At 41.6% G+C, this 19,516-nt stretch overlaps 1 protein-coding gene across 4 annotated transcripts in view; it reads left to right on the top strand.

Annotated features, from left to right (window-relative positions):
• The window catches only part of FKBP8 (FKBP prolyl isomerase 8), a 442,948-nt gene that overhangs the window by 37,173 nt on the left and 386,259 nt on the right, over positions 1-19,516 (top strand). For all 4 annotated transcript variants that reach the window (XM_044053847.1, XM_044053849.1, XM_044053848.1 and 1 more), the window contains exon 2: positions 5,799-6,197. In XM_044053847.1, the coding sequence (XP_043909782.1) occupies positions 5,846-6,197 (352 nt within the window). In that variant the 5' untranslated portion in view covers positions 5,799-5,845. The remainder of the gene's footprint in view (positions 1-5,798; positions 6,198-19,516) is intronic.

Genomic DNA, 19,516 nt, shown 5'->3' with positions numbered 1-19,516 from the left:
TGGATCTTTATTTTATGATATAAGCAGCTCAAACAGTCGCACTAAAGGGAGGGGGGCTACTGAAATATATTAACACTAAAATGTGTTATTATACCATGACCCCCCCCCCCCAAAACGTGCACGCTGATTGGCCAGCGTGCCCGTTGTAAATCGAGATATACTAATGGAAAAAGGTCCGGTTGCCCGGACTTTTTTCCATTAGTATAACTCGTTTTTTTAAAACACTGTCTCGCTATGTTAAAAGGGTTTAACATAGCGAGACAGTGTTTAAAAAAAGCAACGGAGAAAGCAAGATCTCCGTTGCTTTTTTTTAGTGTCTCGCTATGTTAAATGAGTTTAACATAGCGAGACAGTTTTAAAATAAGCAACGGAGATGTCCGTTGCTTATTTTAAAACTGTCTCGCTATGTTAAACTCATTTAACATAGCGAGACTAAAAGCAACGGAGATCTTGCTTTCTCCGTTGCTTTGCTCAACTCTGATGTACTGCGCAGGCGCGCAGTACATCAGAACTGCCGGATGCCAGACATCTGCGGAAGGGCAGTAAACAGGCATTATACTATGCCATTATTTAAGAAAAGTAACAGTTTATTTTCTTAAATAATGTCATGTATAGCAATAACACGCCTGGGTGTGGGTAATGCTAAATTACCCACGGTTGGCTTTGTTTGGTCCCGAGAAGCCCGAGGGACCAAACCACGCCAACCGTGGGTAAATTTAGCATTACCCACACCCAGGCGTGGGTTATTGCTATAGTATTGTATCTGCAAAAGGTTTTCTTAAACAGTGCAGATGAAGATAAATATGCCCAATATGAAACTTTGGGCTCGGTGAAATGTATAAGAACAAAAGAAGTGGAATTTCAATATTGTGGAAAAAAGACTTTGTCAAAATTATTTAAAAAAAAAAAAGCATGCTATGTTTGCAGTGGTAGTAGTTTATAGAATACAGTAACAGAATATGGGTCTTAGCTAATTTTATTTTGGTTTCCTGGAATGGGGGCCAAAACAGTGCAAAAAATCTGGTATTAATCCTAAGCAAAATGAAAGGTAGTGCAATTACTTTTGAAAGGTAGTGAGTTTAAATTTTTGGGAAAACAGAATTTGGTACATTTGGGGAACCTAGCATAACAGTCTTAACCAAGATTATTAAAAATAAATGGACAAATCTGTTAAACTTAAATGATTTCCCATTCTACAAAGAAAATTTACTGGCGTTCAGCTTACCCTGTTTAGTTTTCTGCTTAACTGTCACCATTACTAACAGCTTGCTAACCACTTGACCTAAATTCACAGCATGGGTAAAATGTTACTTTTACCTATAGAATGTTCTTTTGATAAATTAATGTGATTCAGTATTTACCATGGGTATCCCTTAAACTTGGTTAATGTGGCACAAACCCTTTCAAAATTTTGAGTCAAAATGAGGATCGTTCCCAGTGATGAGGTACGCTTGAGAGGTATGAGGATTTACCAAATTTTGCAGGTCTTGGAGCTAGCTTTATGCTGCATGCACAATGCTCAGAAGGGTAGCCGATGTATAATGGCGCTCCTAGCAGATGTTTGGAAGCAGAAACACCAGCAAATATTATGGATGATGCCGAGTTTTAGCTTGACCAAAGAGGCGTCCACCAGAATTTATTACAGACTCCTTCATTCTATATAACTCTTTGCCAGAATTTGTAATTATTGGTCATCTGAAGTACTAGTTTTGGAAGACCTGTTAATGCTGTACAGTTTCATCTTATGAGTGTGTAGAAACCTCCTGCACAATGTCTCTAAGTGCAACAAACTGTCATGGTTTGTTTTGTTTTACTGCTCATTTCTGGCCATTTGCATACGGCTGCCATTTCCTTCTTAATGATGCATGTGTTTGCTTTGGTTTTCTTGATGCATGATACCAGTTGTCATGCTGGGGGTGGGACTGGGAATGACTGGTATTCTGTTGATGTATGGGTTGTGTTTAAACTTAGTGTTACTCCAGTTGCGTGGTCACTGTTATGATGACTGATCAAGCCCACCTCAAGTGCATTCAGTAATGTTATTGGCTGAAATAAGTATCCTACAACGGACCTCTGGCCTTTTGAATTTTGGCGACCATATTTTCTTGTAACCTTTTCTAGGGTCTAGGTAAGTGTCTGTCTGTGTTCCTTGGTGAAGTGAGACTTATGTCTGAGTCTGTTTAATGCATTCCTGACTGGCCGTCCCCTTTTGACCCCTTCTTAAATATTTCATAGTTTAGTTACTTCCCCACCCCCAGACAGGCTAATCAGCGATTCCATACAAGTAGTCCTCTGCACTAGTTTGAAGGCATGGGGTGGCTGGCTGATCCGGTTGTGAATTCCTTGCCAGACCATTGGTATTTATCTGATGTTTAAAGTAGGCAAGCAGTGTTTGTTTGGCATTATGCCATTGTATGTCTGTGAAAAGAGAGCACATATGTGGAGAGTCCACATTTTCCTTTTTGTGAAGACTTTGCTTTTTCAGGATCCATCAAGCTGTATCAAAATGCTGAATCGGGGAAAATCATAATTTAATGAAATGCTTACCTTTTTGTCAGTGCTGTTGCACAACTGCGCTCTTATTTTATCTGCCCTTTAATTTTGAAAAAAGGACTACAAAATGTTGAAGCCCAAAAGACAGCTTCTTGAAAGCAAAAAAAGACAGTGATGCACAAATGCAACAGTCTGTGTAGCAGCTTTGGGGTAGGTTTTATTTGATTTTATGGGAGTTTCTGGAAAGTTTACCCTTGGTTGTCTGTTTCCTGATTCTATGTATTGGCTATTTTGACATTTTGTATGAAATTTATTTTATTTAACATTTGTTAACCAGGAAAGTCTGACTTGGAACAAAGCCTGTTTTCAGCAGAGGCCTGGGGAGAAACACTCCATCCGTATGTTTTTGAATGTGGGAGGAAATCTGAACACCTGGAGATCCCACACAAACGCAGGGAGGGTATGCAGACTCCACACAGAAGGCTCTCCAGTCGAGAATCGAACCAGCGAACTTCTTGCTGTGAGGTGACAACGTCACTGCTGCACCACTGCGCCATCCAAAGATCCTGTAGTATAATTTATTATAACTTTTTTTGCTTTACCTCCTTAAGACACTGTGTGCATGAGCCTGCTGAGGAGGACATGTAAGTGCGTGTGACGTTCTCTGCATACCTGTCAGCTGCTTTGATTTAGGTATAGCCCTGTGATTTTTGGCCCTCACATTTATCATTGCTGCTCGTAGATCTGCTAATATTCCTCATAAAGTCGGACTCATTTATGAGTGTATAATGAAATAACTATACTAAGCTTGTACAAAGATTCTGTATTGCTGTGTGGTCTAGTATATAAAAACTTATTGTCAAAAATCAGAATGTGCGCCTCCTCCTACCTCCCTGTTGTGAATTTTAAGGCCAGCGCAATGTTGTTTTTTTTTTTATGCACAGATGTTGAGAGGTGTGGTTCCATGTTTCTTTTGTGAATTGAAAGTACATCAAATTTTTGTTTGCTTGAGTGGGGTGGTGCACAGGTTTAGATGGACTCTTGTTTCGGGCTCGGTGGGAGGATGTAAAAACTGGCATGAAATAAACAAGGTAACTTAAAATCTTTGAGACCTGCTGACACATGCCTTCTCTATACCACCCTCTCTTTCTCATACTACTAAGATTCTGCTGGGGAGAAAGTTCCAGTTTTTGGGAATTCTTTATTGGCAGTGAGTCGTGAGCCAGTACTCTTTCACTGTGTGGTGCATCCATGCAGTGTTTAACTTGCTTTTTTCCTCCATCGTGGAAGTTTATGCAGTTGAACCCAGTAGGATAGTTTTATATAAGGTGAGCAAGCTTTTGAAGGTCAATGGGGAGATGAGTACCTTAGACTCCACGAAGTGATTATGAGGAATTGACAGCATCTTGTTTCTTTTAAGGGCTTTCAGGGAAGTACTGCATACTTTCAACATCTTTCTGCTTTTTTTTTTTTTTAATCTGTGTCCAGTAGCTGGAAGGGATCCTTGTTAGATGTGGTTAGAGTCTACCCCTCTAGAGAGCTGGCCTTGTGCTTTGAGATGTCTTGAGGAGTTTGGCTGGAGGGAATCTCCATTGAAAACCAATTTGAGAAGGCACTGATTTGTAAATTTTCTCTCTCTCTCTCTCTCTCTCTCTCTCTCTGTCTCTGTCTCTGTCTCTGTCTCTCTCTCTCTCTCTCTCTCTCTCTCTCTCTCTCGCGAGTGAAGTTTCAAAGTATCTTCCTGTGGAAGACCAGGCTTCACAAGTCATTATTATTTTATCTCTCTTATGTAAAATAATCTGCATGTTGCGTGAAGCCCCCCTGCTGTGCAGTATCTGGGTGATTCCATGCACAAGTTTCATGGAGTAGTTTGTGATCACGGAGCTCTTGTCTCATCTGCAGCATTGTTCAAAATTTATGATGTGTATGTTTTGGGGGGAGAGAACTTATTTCAGATGTCTGATTAATTTCCAGAATCGTTATAACGATCATGTGTTCCCTCTCTGTGTTTGTGTGACTGCTTTTAACTGCGAGTATTCTGCATTTTTTCTGCTAAAACAGTTTTAGTAGCAAGAAATCACTAAGCAACAAAAGCCATCAGCGAAGTGAGAATAAAGAAATGACACCACTGAATGCACGGACTTACAATCAATCTGCTGCTAGCTATGCATTACATCAATCATTGGTGGCTGTTACCGGTCTATTCCCATGTTCTGGTACACAACATATTTTTCTATCCTGTATTAACCCCACCTGCTGTTGGTGGTGTGGTTAATTGCATAAATGCAAGAAGTACCTATATCATGTATGCGCATACTACTCAACTCTAACTTAAGGGCTACTATCACTGGCTTGAGTCATTTTATACCATCCATGTCCAAGTGAAATCAGGTGCCGACGTGTGACTCTCCTCAACACAGCAGCCTAGGTTAGACCCTGTAATGATGCAGTGAGCATAACCGGATAGAGGGCCACTGACCCCCCCCCCCCCCCGGATGGTTACACCCAGCTTTCCTGCCCGTACCATCAATTGACTTGGCTCCTATTGAAACTGTGGTTGTTGGAGCTGTAGTGAGGGCACTGTCTCCCTCTTTGCCACTTGTGCAGACTTTGTTAAAATTTAGGAGGAATATATGTACCCTTAGGTCACATGGCCTTGATAGTCACCATCGCAGGGCAAAAATAGATGTACGAGTTTATTGCATGTATGGCTTGCAGATAGGCTATTTCAGAGTGAGGACTTGCTTGCAGATTTATTATTCTGACATCAGCATAGATGAAAGGATTCCATAGTTTTGCAGGTATAACCAGTTTCATAATTTTGCTTGGTAAAACGGCTGTATTACGAACTCTTTAGGAAGTGAGTTTCTCTGCATACTGGGGTCACAGATTGCTTTTAATATTTGATCAAACTCTAACAACTTCCATATGCCAGAATGATTAGATTAAATGACAGATAATTTTATGATACCTGTAGTACTGTCATGAAGAGAATTGTTAGGAATGGATAGGCAAACCTCTGTTCCGTCCATAGGGTCTTGGAGTACATAGTGGCTTTGGATAATTTGGTTACTGTAGTCCTTTGTATTAAAATTTGTGGAACAGAACTTCGTGGTGGGGAGATGAGCTTTAAGTTTATCAGGAAGGTCACTAGTAGTTGCACAATGCTGATTTGTAAAAAAAAAAAAAAAAAATGCATCTATATAATTTTAAAAATGTAAGCTTTTATTTCTGCAAGTATTCTCTTCTCAGTATTTCCTTTACTTGATTTGAGCTTCTCATTTGTTTTCTAAACTTGTCTGCAGGTTGTTTGCCTGAAGCACAGTAACTTCTGCAGAGGTGTCAAAGTGATATGTCTCTCAACTCTCCAGAATATGAAGATGCCACCAGTAATGCAGACTCCAGAAACTCTATGTCCTCAGACACAGCCAAACCCGCAGAAAGTCATCCAAGTAGTAAAGCTTCACTCTTGGACAATGGGGAAGATTTTGAGATGCTAGATGGTGATGACTATGATGATGATGATGACTTAACTGGCCTTCCTCCATTAGAGGATACAGAAGCTGCAAAGCTGAAGAAAGAGAGAGACCAGTCAAAGGCAGTGATGATGGAAACCCCTTTAGAAAATCCAAAGGGAACTGAATCGATTTCTGGACATTCACCTGGGGAAGGAGATGAAGTAGAGGACTGGATAGATGTGCTTGGTATGTAATTGGATTTAACAAAGTCAAGAATTTTATGTTGCATAAAAAAGTGCAGGTGGTTTGAGTGGAGTGTGTTATCCAGCAGGTTTTAGTGCTTTTGGTGTTTTGCAGATGTTCTTCGTGTTTCACTGTTGCAGTCATTACATTTGGGTAACTGCTGGCAAGTTGCCTTCAGTCGACCTGATTAACAAAGTCTTGGGTCCTGCGTCGGTTGCTGTCCCTTCTTCCATGACGTCAGGGGTGTAAAACATACAGCTGACTCCATTACATCAGTCTTTCTTGCCACACGGTGCCTGAAGCAGAAGCAGTTCGCAAGTGCCGGTCGGCCGACTCCTGAAATTTTCGTTTTCAAGTTTCAAAACCGAAGTTTTCAACTAAAAGCCAAGTACCCCGTTGGGGAAACTTTTTCTTGCTCCTTACTGATGTCAGTAAAAGTTAATAATTGCATTACTTGTGGGAAGCAAATACCTCAAGGATTTTCATTTGTACTGTATTCCTTGCCTACGCCCTGATCATAACGTACCTTGTTGTCGGTTTTGTGCTAGATTTAATCAACGCACTATTAAACGTCGGTACATTTTTGCTTCTAAATATTTTGGCTCACGATTTAACTGTCCAGAAATGATGTTGGTTAGCAATCCGAATACCTAAACGCAAAGAAAAAGACAGAGACAGGCCATCGAGGTCCAAAACTGACGACACTTCTAAGTCAGTCGCTAGTTCACCGGTACTCAGTGAGACGCTTTCGCAGCCCCTGATGCCCACTACTTTTGATTCGCAGGCCTCTACTGAGACCCATTCGGAGTCCGGTATGCCACCAGATGCTTTAAGTATTGAACCCACGGATGTCTCTACCTTAGATGGGTCCAGAGCCACTGTGCAGGAACCGGGTTCTGAGGTTGTTTTCAGGCCTAAAGATTTGTGCATTAAACCGACGCCATCTTCACCATTAAGGCCAAAATCTACTTCTATGTCTAAAAAAACGACACTTGGGCCACGTGTGCAGGCCCCTATGCCTAAAAAGCAAACTATCAAAATGGCTGAGGATTTAATTGCCTTGATCAGGGCTAGCCAACCTCCTCCTGCTAAGAGACCTAGGCAAGACATTGATTATGAATCTTTTGATCAGGATTCTATTCCTTCTGATTCTTCTAATGAACAGGATTTATCTATACATATTTATGAGGACGCTGACGCAGAAAACTCCATTCCTTCTGCTTCTCCTCCTGAGGATTTCTCTTTTGGAGAAACTTTACACACCTTAAGGGAACATTTCCACTGGGAAAGTCAGGATTGCTCTGAATCTAAGAAGAGACTTAGGGATTTTCTTCTTCTTCCTCAGCATATACCTCCTGTTCTAGACATTGATGATGTTTTTTCAGAATCTAGTATGACTCCAGATTCTCTGCCTCCGGCTCCTAGTAAGCCAGTCGGATACTACAGGGTTCCTGACTCCCACAAATTCCTTTTCAAAAATCCTACTGCTGATCCTAAAACCATTTCTCAGGGTCCCAATTAAGGCCTCTACTGCTAAAAATCCTACCCCTTCTGATAGTTTCCAGGGCGCTGGATAGATGGGGTAAGAAGGTTTACACATCTGCAACCTTGGCAATCCGGGCTTTAAACTGTCAATTTCATATGCTTAAATATCAACAGCATATCGTGGGACTACTTAAACAGAAAATGATGTTAATCTCTGTGTGGAAAATAAAGATTTGCATTATTTATTACATTCAGCTGAACAAGTTGGAAAACATACTTTGCAATGTGGTTTTGATTCTTTGGAGACCTCTTGCAGGGCTGCTGTAACTGGATATGTGCTAAGAAGGCATGCTTGGCTCAAAGAGCAAATTCTGCCTGACCATGTTGAAGCAAAATTGTTGGATGCTCCTTTACAACAGGACCATCTCTTTGGTAATAAGGCTGAAGAAGTGTTAAAAAAGATGGAAGATAAAGCTAAATCTATGCAAACTGTGAAATATTTCTTACAAGTGCAACCTCCAAGAAGAACTGGGCCTTTCCAGTCCCTTCGAGAGCCTCTCAAGTAAAATCCAGACATTCCAAAGGCTCCAGGTTTCAGTCACAAGGAACTTTTAGAACAAAACAATGGGGTGCCTCCACCTCCAAATCTGGAAGCAACAAGGCACCTCCCTATGGTAAACAGTCTCAATGACTTTCCTCTACAATCACCAAGCACTTGCCTTTTAGCTGCCCCTTTGGGGGGGAAAACTGGCACTTCATGCACAAAACTGGCAACTTATTACCCAGGACAAATGGGTTTTAAATATAGTATCCAGGGATACAGATTTCATTTCCACATGTTGCCAATCCCAAACGGATGGCCAGATCTGCTCCCAAACCAGTGGGTAGAGGCCCAGAAACAAGTTCTGTCCCTCATGAATATGGGGCTATTCAACCAGTACCAGAAGAGGAAAAGGGACAAGGTTTCTATTCAAGACTTTTCCTGATACCCAGAAAAGACAAATCATGGCATCCAATTCTGGACTTATCCACTCTAATCACATTTCTGGACATTCCAAAATTCAAGATGCTGACTCTTCAACAGATACTACCTATGCTAGGCAAAGATGCCTGGTTGGTAACTCTGGACTTTAAAAGAGGCTTACCTGCATATCCGAATCAGGGAATCTTGCAAAAGATACCTCCACTTCAAAGCAGGCTACTTACATTACCAGTTCTCTGCACTGCCCTTTGGCTTATCTACTACGCCCAGGGTCTTCACAAAGTGCCTGGCTCCAGTAATTGCTTTTTGCAGGCAAAAAAAAAATAATTCAGATATATCCATACCTGGACGATTGTCTAATTCAGGCGGAAAACAAGGACATTCTTCTAAAGCATCTCTACTGCGCCCAGGGTCTTCACAAAGTGCCTGGCTCCAGTAATTGCTTTTTGCAGGCAAAAAAAAATTCAGATATCCATACCTGGACGATTGTCTAATTCAGGTGGAAAACGAGGACATTCTTCTAAAGCATCTGGCGTTTGTAAAAAAAAAAAAAAAAAAAAAAAGGGCTAGGGTACACCGTAAACCAAAATAAATCACAACTGGTACCCTCTCAAAAAAATTACATTCCTGGGTGCAAGCTTGAATACAACTGCCCAGATGACTTACCTTTATGCCAGAAAAGCAAATTCAATTGGTGACTTACTTCAAACAGGTGGCCACAAAATCCCTGCTATCTGCAAGACAAATTCTGCAAGCCTTGGGGTTCATGGCCTCCTGCATTCTTCTAATTCCATATGCAAGACTGCATATGAGGAAACTTCAATAGTACATAAAAAGTTTATGGAGTCAACATTGTCACAGCCTGGAAACGATTCCTATCATACCTTGCCTGCAACTAGAGTTCCTGTGGTGGGCAGAGGCCTGCCACCAAAACAAGGGACTGCCATTCACTCCACCCCATGCTGACCAAACCCTAATTATAGATGCATCAGACTGTTTGGGGGGGCTCATCTGGCAGGGCTCATCTGGCAGGGAAGTGCATTCAGGGCAAATGGAGCCCAAATCAAATGCACCTACGTATCAATCCGAAAGAGATGCTAGCTGTACAGAATGCACTGACAGCCTTCAAGGACTACCTTCATCCAGGGCAACTAATGATAAAGACAGACAACACCACAGTTATGTGGTACATAAACAAGCAGGGGGGTACCCATTCCTTCCCCCCTTTGCAGACTAGCCATGGCATTGTGGAACACGACCTTAACCTACCAAATACAACTACAAGCTCAATTCCTGCCAGGAAAGCTAAATATATTATATATATAATTTAAAACCCCAAAATATATACCTCCAAACAAAAGTAAATACTCCAAAAAGGCTTTTTTAAGTATAGGAAAAGAAAGGAGAGGTATAGTAAGAGAAAAATGGGGGGCTGGAGGGTGGGTAACCAGGACTGCAACAGTGAATACACTCTAACATCTACATTTATGGTAAGTGTACACAACTGTACTATGTTCTTCATGTTTCACTGTTGCAGTCATTACATTTGGGTAGAATCCCAAAGCTATGGTTGTGAGGATAGATTTATACAGCATTAGGAGCAGCTATAAGGCCCTGCAGGACAGCAGTGGCAAAGCCAGCTCTGGATTTGGAGAAGAGAGGTAAATGATAATGTTTGGTGAATGTATGAACTGAGCTCCAGGTAGCAGCTTCTAGAATGTCTTTGGTTGGAACCCCTCTGAGAAAGGCTGCAGAAGTAGATGCAGCCCTGGTGGAATGAGATCTGATCCCCTTGGGGATAGGTTTTCCATGGTGCATATAGCAGAAGTGAATACAATGGCTTATCCATTTGGAAATGGTCTGCTTTGAAATAGCCTTTCCCTCTGCCCCCGCAGCAAATAACACCAATAGTTATTCAGATTTTCTTAGAGATTTTTGTCCTGCTTAAGTAGAATCTGAGTTGTCTGTGTACATCCAATGAATGCAGAATCCGCTCACCCTTGTTCTGTGGATTGGGAAAGAAAGTTGGCAAATGAATGGTCTGATTAAGAGCCACACTGGATACCACCTTGGGCATGAAAGACAGACTGGTCCTGAGAGCCACCCTGTCCGGATGAAAAATAATGAAAGGCTCCACTGCCACAAGAGCCTGTAATTCTGAAATCCTTCTAGCTGAAGTGACTGCTAAAAGGAAAGCTGTTTTCCAGGAGAGACATTTTAGGTCCGCAGTAGCAGCTGGCTCAGAAGGAGGGAGAGTTAGTTTTTCCAAAACAGAATTAAGGTCCCATGCAGGAGTTGGCACTCTTCTGGGAGGTCTTAAATTTTTTGCCCCTCTGAGATACTGCTTTAGCAGAGGATGAGAGAAGAGGGGAGGTTCTTTGTTGTAATGAGCTGAAATGGATGAGGCATGGATTTTTATGGAAGGAAAAGATAGGCCCTTGTGAAGCATCTCAGTTAAATATTGCAGAATCTGGGGAATATTGGGCATTGCTGTGCTTATTCCTTGTGATTGGTTCCATACACAGAATCTTTTCCATTTGTCAGCATAAGATTTTCTAGTACTAGGCCTTCTAGCCTCCAAAATGACATCCATCACAGGTTTACTGAGGGATGCCAAGGGTGAAATTAGTTTTTATACCCCTGACGTTATGGAAGAAGGGACAGCAACCTACGTAGGACCCAAGACTTTGTTAATCAGGCCAGCTGAGGGCAACCTACCAGCAGATTACCCAAATGTAATGACTGCAACAGTGAATACACAATAACATCTACATTTATAGTAAGTGTACATGACTGTACTTAGCTTAACAAAGCTGAACTGTGAGATTCCTTGCCTTCCACAAGAACCTTCCTCAGTTTGTTTATTTTTATCAAAGTAATTGGCGCTTGTCTGCAGTATTTAACTCCATTAAGTGTAGCTTGACTACTTTTGGTCAGAGGTTCAGATCTTTGTACCATTTCTAGTGAAGCAAAATGAGGCCCTTGATGTTAATATTCATGGACTTGTGTTTCTTTATTATAAATGTGCTAAAAAGTCAGGCTGCCTGAAGGCTTAAGACAAAAGAAAATGGAAAAATTAAAGGGAATGTGTTTTATTCTAAATTAGTATTCAGTGAGGAAAGCCTGCTGAGGCTTGACTACCTGGACTGGGCAACTGTTATACCAGCTCTGTTGTATTGTCACTGCGCAACAGAGGCAGCTGCGTTATTCCCAAAGCAGAGGATGGGTTACTACAGCCTGGTGTATGCTATGGTTATGAAAACAAGTAATTTTTTTTCTGAACATCTTTACTGATTGGAACTAGAAAATCCCACGTACAAAGATAAATGGAAGCGTACATGCAAGAAATGCAGTGAATTTATATACGGAGACATGAAAATATTGACTTCTACACAAAATTATATTTGTTTTAAGTAGTTATTGTATAAAGTAGTGCTGTATGCAGTAACTGATTCTGTTCTAGCCAGTGTATTAGTAATGCTGTGTCATTGCCTGTAATATCTTTGTTCCTTGAGGAATGCAAGTCTCTGCGTCTTACAGGTTAATGTCAGATAACCGTGCTGAAGATGTTTTGAAAATGAAGACTACACCCATGCCAAAAGCTGCTAAGTAAACACTTGGGAGCACAAAAATTTGCACAAGATTTTCTGATGTGCAAAAAAAAAAGTATTCACTAGGTTATCATGCTCTGGAGAGTCCACATTTGCAAAGGCATGTGGTGACCTCTTTGAAAAAGTAAACATTAAACCGTTATAACACGGTTTTGCCACTAAATCTGTACAGTGATTCTGTTTTCCAAGTACCAGTGATCACTATGCATTGTTTAATTTATTTATTTTTTGAGGTATGCCCTTGGTCAAAAGTGAAGAACCCAGCCAGATGGCCTGATATTAAAGCAGGATGTGCTAACAATCATTGGTTAAAAACTGAATAGCTGAGTGCATGTAGAAGTAAAATAGCATTGTAAGGGATATTAACAGTTCAAATAAGCAGCGATTTAACTTCTGTTTTTTTATATATTTTTTTCTTGTCTACTTGTATTGACATTGCTAGTTGCAATACTAAATTTTTTTTAATCTTTAATTGCTGCTGTAAGCAGTCTTGGTGACCTGAAATATGTAGTTGCAAGCCCACAGTGCTTATTATTTCAGTGTCTATATCCCTTGCCTGTTAACAATAGATTTTAAGGTGTCTCAGCACCCCACATCATTGCTACTGTACTTGAACATGGATTAGTCTTTTTTAAAATTAAAAAAAAAAAAATAGTTTTAAAATTAAAATCTTTAGATTTGTTCAGGTATTGCATTTTATCTTCATTATTTGCAATAGAATAATTGAAAAAAAAATCTGATCCGAGCCCAAGAGTAGGAACTGCCTTTCTGCTAAAGTGCATCAAGTTTTATTTTCCTGCTCCAGGACATGCTTTCAGAGCCATGCCATGGTTATTACATGACCGAAGCAATGATCTCAGTTAACAAGGTGCCTTCTCAGAACATTAAGGCTTTGCACAGGCGTTAAGGCTGAGCTATAGAAGGGCAAAAGTAAAGTAGCAAATCAGTTCTGATGTGCTGATTCAGCTACACTTGGAGATGATTAGGTAAGAGGTAGCTATTGTTATGCTAAACAAAAAAAAACAGTAAACTTGAGGCAGTGTTGCACTTTCACATTTTGGGGCTTATCACAAGTTGAAGTAGCAGTTTCCAGATCTGTTTCTCTGTATTTCCTGCACTTTTGTCTGGTACAGCACATTGCACTGAGCCAACAGAGGACCTTTAGATTTGAAGGAAGCTTTTAAAATGGTTTCAGTATGTATGAGACGCAGTCCCGTAGCAGCAGATTTGTATTAAAATAGCTGGCTTTGTTTTTTTAAATCCTCTTAAAGAAAATCTAAAAAAGTGCCATGGATGCAATTAGAATGCAATCATAACATTCTATTATCTTTTTCATGCAGTATATATATTTCATTGACTGCATTATTTACATTATTCACTTTTTGTCTTCCCTTAAATTTCCCTCCTTCTCCAAAGCATTATTCTGCATGTATAGTTCCTCCCCTTCCTGTTTCTAAAGATCCCATTCCAGTTGTATTATTTCACTTCACTTTCTAATAAGTACTTTTTTTCATTTGTTTGTTTATTTACAGAGAATCGCTTTATTCTTCTAAAGCCTTACTATGTCTGTGTGATTAAAATCTGTACCTCGGCTCAGAATAATCATTTCCTTCATTTACAGTCATTTGCTTCCCAAACATGTTTGACTTTTACGATCTGTCAGCTTGTTAAATTGTCAAAAAAACATATTCCCAGGTATCCTCGTATTTCTTATCACACCTCAAGCATTTGCTGTCTACCTTAAGAAAAATTCTCTGAAGTCTGATTTGGTTATAAGAATACCTATGCAAACACTTCCATGCAAAAGTCCTAATCCTTTTGGACTTCGTTGTATACATTTGGAACCATACAGTTCTCCCACTAGGCATTTGTAAATTGCCTTTCCAGCCCGTCTCTTCCCTATCTTTTGTAACCTTCTGTGATTGATTCTTCATTATCTTGCAGTTTTTATACACCGTGCTGATTATCCTAATTCAACAGGTGGTTCTGTTTTTGTCTCTACTAAAAATGTGTCCATAACTGGGCTTTCACTTAACGCATGCCTGTACCTTTTTTTTTGCCTATACGCTTGCTATCAATTCCCAGATAGGGAAGGGAAGGCAGTCTGTAACCTTCACTAAAAACCTTTCTCTTCAGAATGACTTTTCCAGTACCTTGGCTGTTTTGTCAATTTGTTTCAGTAGATTAAGGTACCCTGTAGCTTATTTTCTGTCTCCCTGTTGGCATATATACACACATGCTTACTGGTAGTCTTGTTTCTGTATTCCCACACTGTCTTAAGTGTTAGAATATTTTATGTTGTTTTCAGTGTCTGTGGTGTAACAGGTAATGCTTACCTTTGCTGGAAGACCTTTAGGTTGTGGATTCTATTTTCACATCAGGTGACTTGTATTGCTGACACTACAGTGTAGCATTGGGGGATGGGGGGACTGTTTGCTGCACTCAGGAGTGTATTGTGCTTCACATGAGACATTAAACTGACGTTCCATCTGCTTGAGTTGATGGTAGCTCAGGTGGATGTAAAAGATGCTGAGGCACATATTGAAAAGGGTAGTGTTCCCAGATGCCCAGGCCAAATTTCTCCAAGTAGTAGAAATACCACCTCCCGTCTCCACTGAAAAGAGGCCATTAGCTTAGTGGGACTAACCCGGTCAACAAAGTATTACAAAAAATAGCAAACAAACAAAAATGATGACTGGAGTAGTATTTTGTATAGTTATTTTCCATAATGCTATGCATCCAAACTTTTAGTCTACTTCTCTACTCCCCCATTTGGTCATCCTTTTCTGCTTTGATTTATAACCTTCTACTTGAGTTAGTGTGCGAGCCTCAACAGTGTAGCTTTAAAGTACACCTTCAAGTGATGCAACCCTGAACAACCTTGTTGTATGGGGAGAATCTTGCTCATCTCACTTAACTTCTTTTCTTAACCTCACATACAAATTCTTTCAGCTGTTGGTTGTTGTCCACATCTATTCCTCTTTGTAAAAATGGCTGACCCATATACAAGACTTAATGGGCTAATAGCAAGATAGAAGCAGTAAGAGTGTTATTTGTGATGAAGAATTTTCAGTTTCTCAGGTTTTATATTATCTTTATTGTTCATAGGTTCATACTAGGCTATCTGCCCTAGGGCATTTATAAGCCTAGCCAGAGTGTGTGTGGCTTTCACCACCCCTTAGGATGAGAATACTATACCCATTAGTTTGCTGTGTCTCTGTCCAGCAGTGACACAGAGATGATTCCCGGGGTAAACCTATGATCTCCCATCCACTCGCCAAGATTTCTCTTGAACAGAGTCAGTGAGGGGCTCTGCCTCACATGGACTGGGTTTCTGTTCCATAGTGTAGGGAGTCTCTGGGTGATGAATCTGTCCCTCCAGCACGTCCTATTTATATCAGTGTTGAGGTTTAAGTCTCTTGCTCTCGTGGCTCTGGTGGATTTGGATTTTTTGAGGTGGAGCATGTCCATTAATTCCGGGTTGGACATGGCCTTGTATGTCAGGCACAGATCACCTCTGAGCAGACGGTATGCGACTGAATAGAGCTGGAGTTTCTTCAGTCAGACAGCATATGACATATGTTTGAGCCCCTTTATCCTTTTGGTGAGGAACTTTTGGAGTCTTTCCAACTGCTGCAGGTGTCTGGTAAGGTACATTCCGAATGGGGCGTTGTACTCAATCATTGGTCTGATAAGTGAAGAGTACAGGGGTACAATGACCTCTCCTGATCTGGATGTGAATCCCTTCATGATCAGGTGGGCAATGTAGAAGGTCTTCCTAACAACTTTGGCAATGTGAGTGTCAAAAGAGAGGTTACTGTCAACTTGGGTCCCCAGGTCCCTGATAACTTCTTCCGTGTTTAATGGATTACCACCTATGTGGTAATTAGGGGTTACCTTGTTTTTCCCAAAGGGTATGACTATATTTTTTGGCATTTAGCTTAAGGCCATGGCTCTGGCACCAGTTATCCATTTCTATGAGACCTCTCTGGAGGATGTCTGTGTCTGATGGAGTGTCAATTATGGTGCCCAGTTTGCAGTCATCTGCAAATTTTGTCAGCCACAATCCCCCTATGTTTGCCTGCACTTCAGAAAAATAAATGCCGAACAAGAGGGGGCCCAGGACTGAGCCCTGTGGGACACCGCTCGTGACCGGCTTAGAGTCTGACATGGCACCAGCCACTCTAACCCTGTGTGTTCTGTCCTTGAGCCAGTTTGCAACCCATCTTGTGACATATGGGTTTACATCTAAGCTGGTGAGCTTTTCTATGATGCCCGAGTGGGGTATTGTGTCGAGCAGCTTTTGCTAGGTCAAGGTAGGCTGTGTGAACTGCCTTACCCTCATCAATGGCCTTAGTGACTGTTTCAAAAAAGTCGACCAAGTTCAAGAGGCAGGATCCGCCCTTGACAAAGCCAAATTGGGTAGGATCCAGTGTCTGTAGGTCCCCAATGTCTTTATTTATGAGTTCCATTATGATCCTCTCCATAGCTTTGCAGACAAGGCTCGTCAAGCTTATGGGGAGGTAATTTCCAGGGTCCGTAGAAGCACCACCTTTGTGGAGTGGGACCACAGTTGCCATACGCCATTCTTTGGGTACGTATCCTGTAGTAAGGCTAAGATTAAACAGCAGCCTTATGTGTGGGTTTAGTTCCTCATTGAGTTCGTGTAGCACACAGCTGGGGACACCGTCCGGTCCCATTGATGCTGTGTTTTTTGCTTTAGAGAGAGCAGCTCTCACCTGGGCATCTGAGATGTTTGGGAGGCTAGACTCTGGTGGGATAGATATTTCTCCTTTTTGGGGGGGGGGGGGAGGAGAAATTTGCACTGAACCTGTCTGCCAGTATGTTGGCAATGTCTGTGGGTTCAGTGATTTTTGTATAATTTTGGACTAATTCTGAGCATATCTGGGAGTTTCCACCCAGGTTTCTAACATAGCTAAAGAAGGCCTTATGATTGTCTTTTGTGTCTTTAGCGATTTTTCTCTCAAAGTTGGCCTTGGATGATTTTATGAGTGATCATAGTTTTTGCTAGTATTGATCAGAGATGCCTTCCCTTTTAGGGATTTTGCTCTGTCATGTAGTAGCTTTCTCCTCTTGTTGTAGAGTTTGTTTATGGCTGGGGTCCACCAGACCGGTGCCTGCCTTTGGTGGAAAGGGTCTTGATTTTATTAGGGATTGCTTGATCCATACATTCCTGGAGGTGCTCGTAGAAGGCATTTGTAAGGGTTTCAGCAGCGTGGGTTGTGGTTTCCACTGGCTCGGGGCCTTGAAGGATACCACTCCAGTCTTAAGAAGTGTGAAGTTTGCTTTTAAGAAGTTCTTCACTGTGGTCTTTTGCTGGGGTTGGGGCGGGATGTGGATCTCCAGTGAGATTAATTTATGGTCTGATCTCACCAATGAGGGATATACTTCCGGTGTGGAGCATTTTGTCCCCATGTTTGTGATGATCAGGTCTAGTATATTTTCTCCTCTTGTGGGAATGGTGACTAGTTGTTCCATAGCATTTGAGTTTATGAACTCCAGGAACCTTTGGGCTAGGGTGTTGGGGCTTGAGTAATGATCCCAGTCTATGTTTGGGTAGTTGAAGTCACCCAATATGATGGTGTTTGGAGAGGCATTCATACTCTCCAGTGTCTTCAGGAAGGCTGTGTGGATTTCCTGAGTTTGAGAGGGTGGTCTGTAGCATGCTACAAACTGTAGGGCAGTTTTACCTATGGTTAATTGCACCTGGATGGTCTCTGATGCTTCGTGCGTTGTCACTAACCTGGAGGTGTGGGTATCCTTGATGAATATGGATACGCCCCCTCCTTTTGTGGTTCGTTCTGGATTTTGGGGCCGGAACGCATGATATGAGGTATAACCTGATAGTGCTGGGGTGCTCTCAGGAGCCTTGAACCAGGTTTCAGTCACAGCACAGACATCGATGTTCTCCATATTGAGGAGGGCTTCGAGGGCGTGCATTTTGAGGTTTAGACTTCTGGCATTGAGCAGTATTGCCCTTAGTTTTTTTCCATTTTTGTTTTCTAGGGCGGTAGGTTTATCATTTGAGCCTTGCCTAAAAAAGGCACTATGGGGGTGGCAAGAGTCTTTGCCAATATCCGGAAGCCCAGGGGTGACAGGTGCAAGCCGTCCCTTGCGAAGCAGCGTGGCTTGTCAAGCATGTCATCCCAGGCAGGCAGACATTGGATCCCCTTAGAATGACACCAGTAATTAAGCCAATTATTAAAGCTGATCATTTTGTCTCTGTATTGTGGCATCATTCTTGGTGAGGGTAGGATACTGCTCAGGGTCAGGGTCATACCGGACTGGGCTACATAATCTGAGAGCTCTTCTATGTCTCTTTTCATGTAGTCCAGGGAGGTACATCTCAGGTCGTTCACACCGGCATGGACAATGACGGAGTCATACTTGTACTTGCTGTGGAGTGACCTGAGTGCTTGTGTTACGTGGCGGATTCTAGCGCCCGACCGGCAGCTTACTGTGATCTTTTCCTTGTTCAGTCTGGTGAGTGGGACGTCAGTGTGTCTGACTATGGAGTCACCTATAATAAGTGTGTCTGGCATTGTGTTTGGCCTTAAGGGCTGTGACTGTTTAGCACACTGACTTTGAGAACTATGTGTTGCATGTCTTATGTCTTGAGGTGGCAGTTGCTTGGGTGTCTGCTTTGGAGGCCTCTGTAGTTTTGGTAGATTTTTGATCAGTGCCTCCGAGTATGTCTTTGTGTGTTTATGTGTTTGTTTTGCAGTTGTGATAGTTCTACGTGAAACTGGGTTTGTGGTGTGCGTGGTTTCCTTCTCCTCCTGAGTTGAGAGAGCTCGGCCTCCAGTTTGGCTATATAGTTGCATCTCTCACATGTATTTGTGTTTTGTGGGAGAAGGAGTGGGTTGTCTGTGTACATGAGGCAATTGTAACATTGCCTCAAGATGCCCAGATTCACCAGCTGAACAGGAGAGGACGCTAGCAACTGACCCTTCAACATGCTAGAAAAAGTGAAAAAGTTTGCTGTGTAACTGAGTCAGAAGGGACCTATAGGGAAATGGGTACTCAAGGGGATTCTAGGCTAATGTAGTACGTTGTTTAGTATATAAGTACTTTACCTATATAAAAATGCTTTAGGAGCAAGTGCTGAGCTTTTGAGATAGAGAATAGACTGTTTAGATTGCAAGTAGAGAAGTTCTAAGGGAAAAATTGAAGAGCAGACTTTACGGAGCCAGAAATAGTTTAACCGGCGCTGCCCGATGGTG

The sequence above is a fragment of the Protopterus annectens genome, chromosome 13.part0 (assembly GCF_019279795.1).
Source record: "Protopterus annectens isolate FY-2018-M chromosome 13.part0, PAN1.0, whole genome shotgun sequence".
NCBI classification, from domain to species: domain Eukaryota; kingdom Metazoa; phylum Chordata; order Ceratodontiformes; family Protopteridae; genus Protopterus; species Protopterus annectens.
This window is presented reverse-complemented; position numbering and strand designations above follow the sequence as displayed.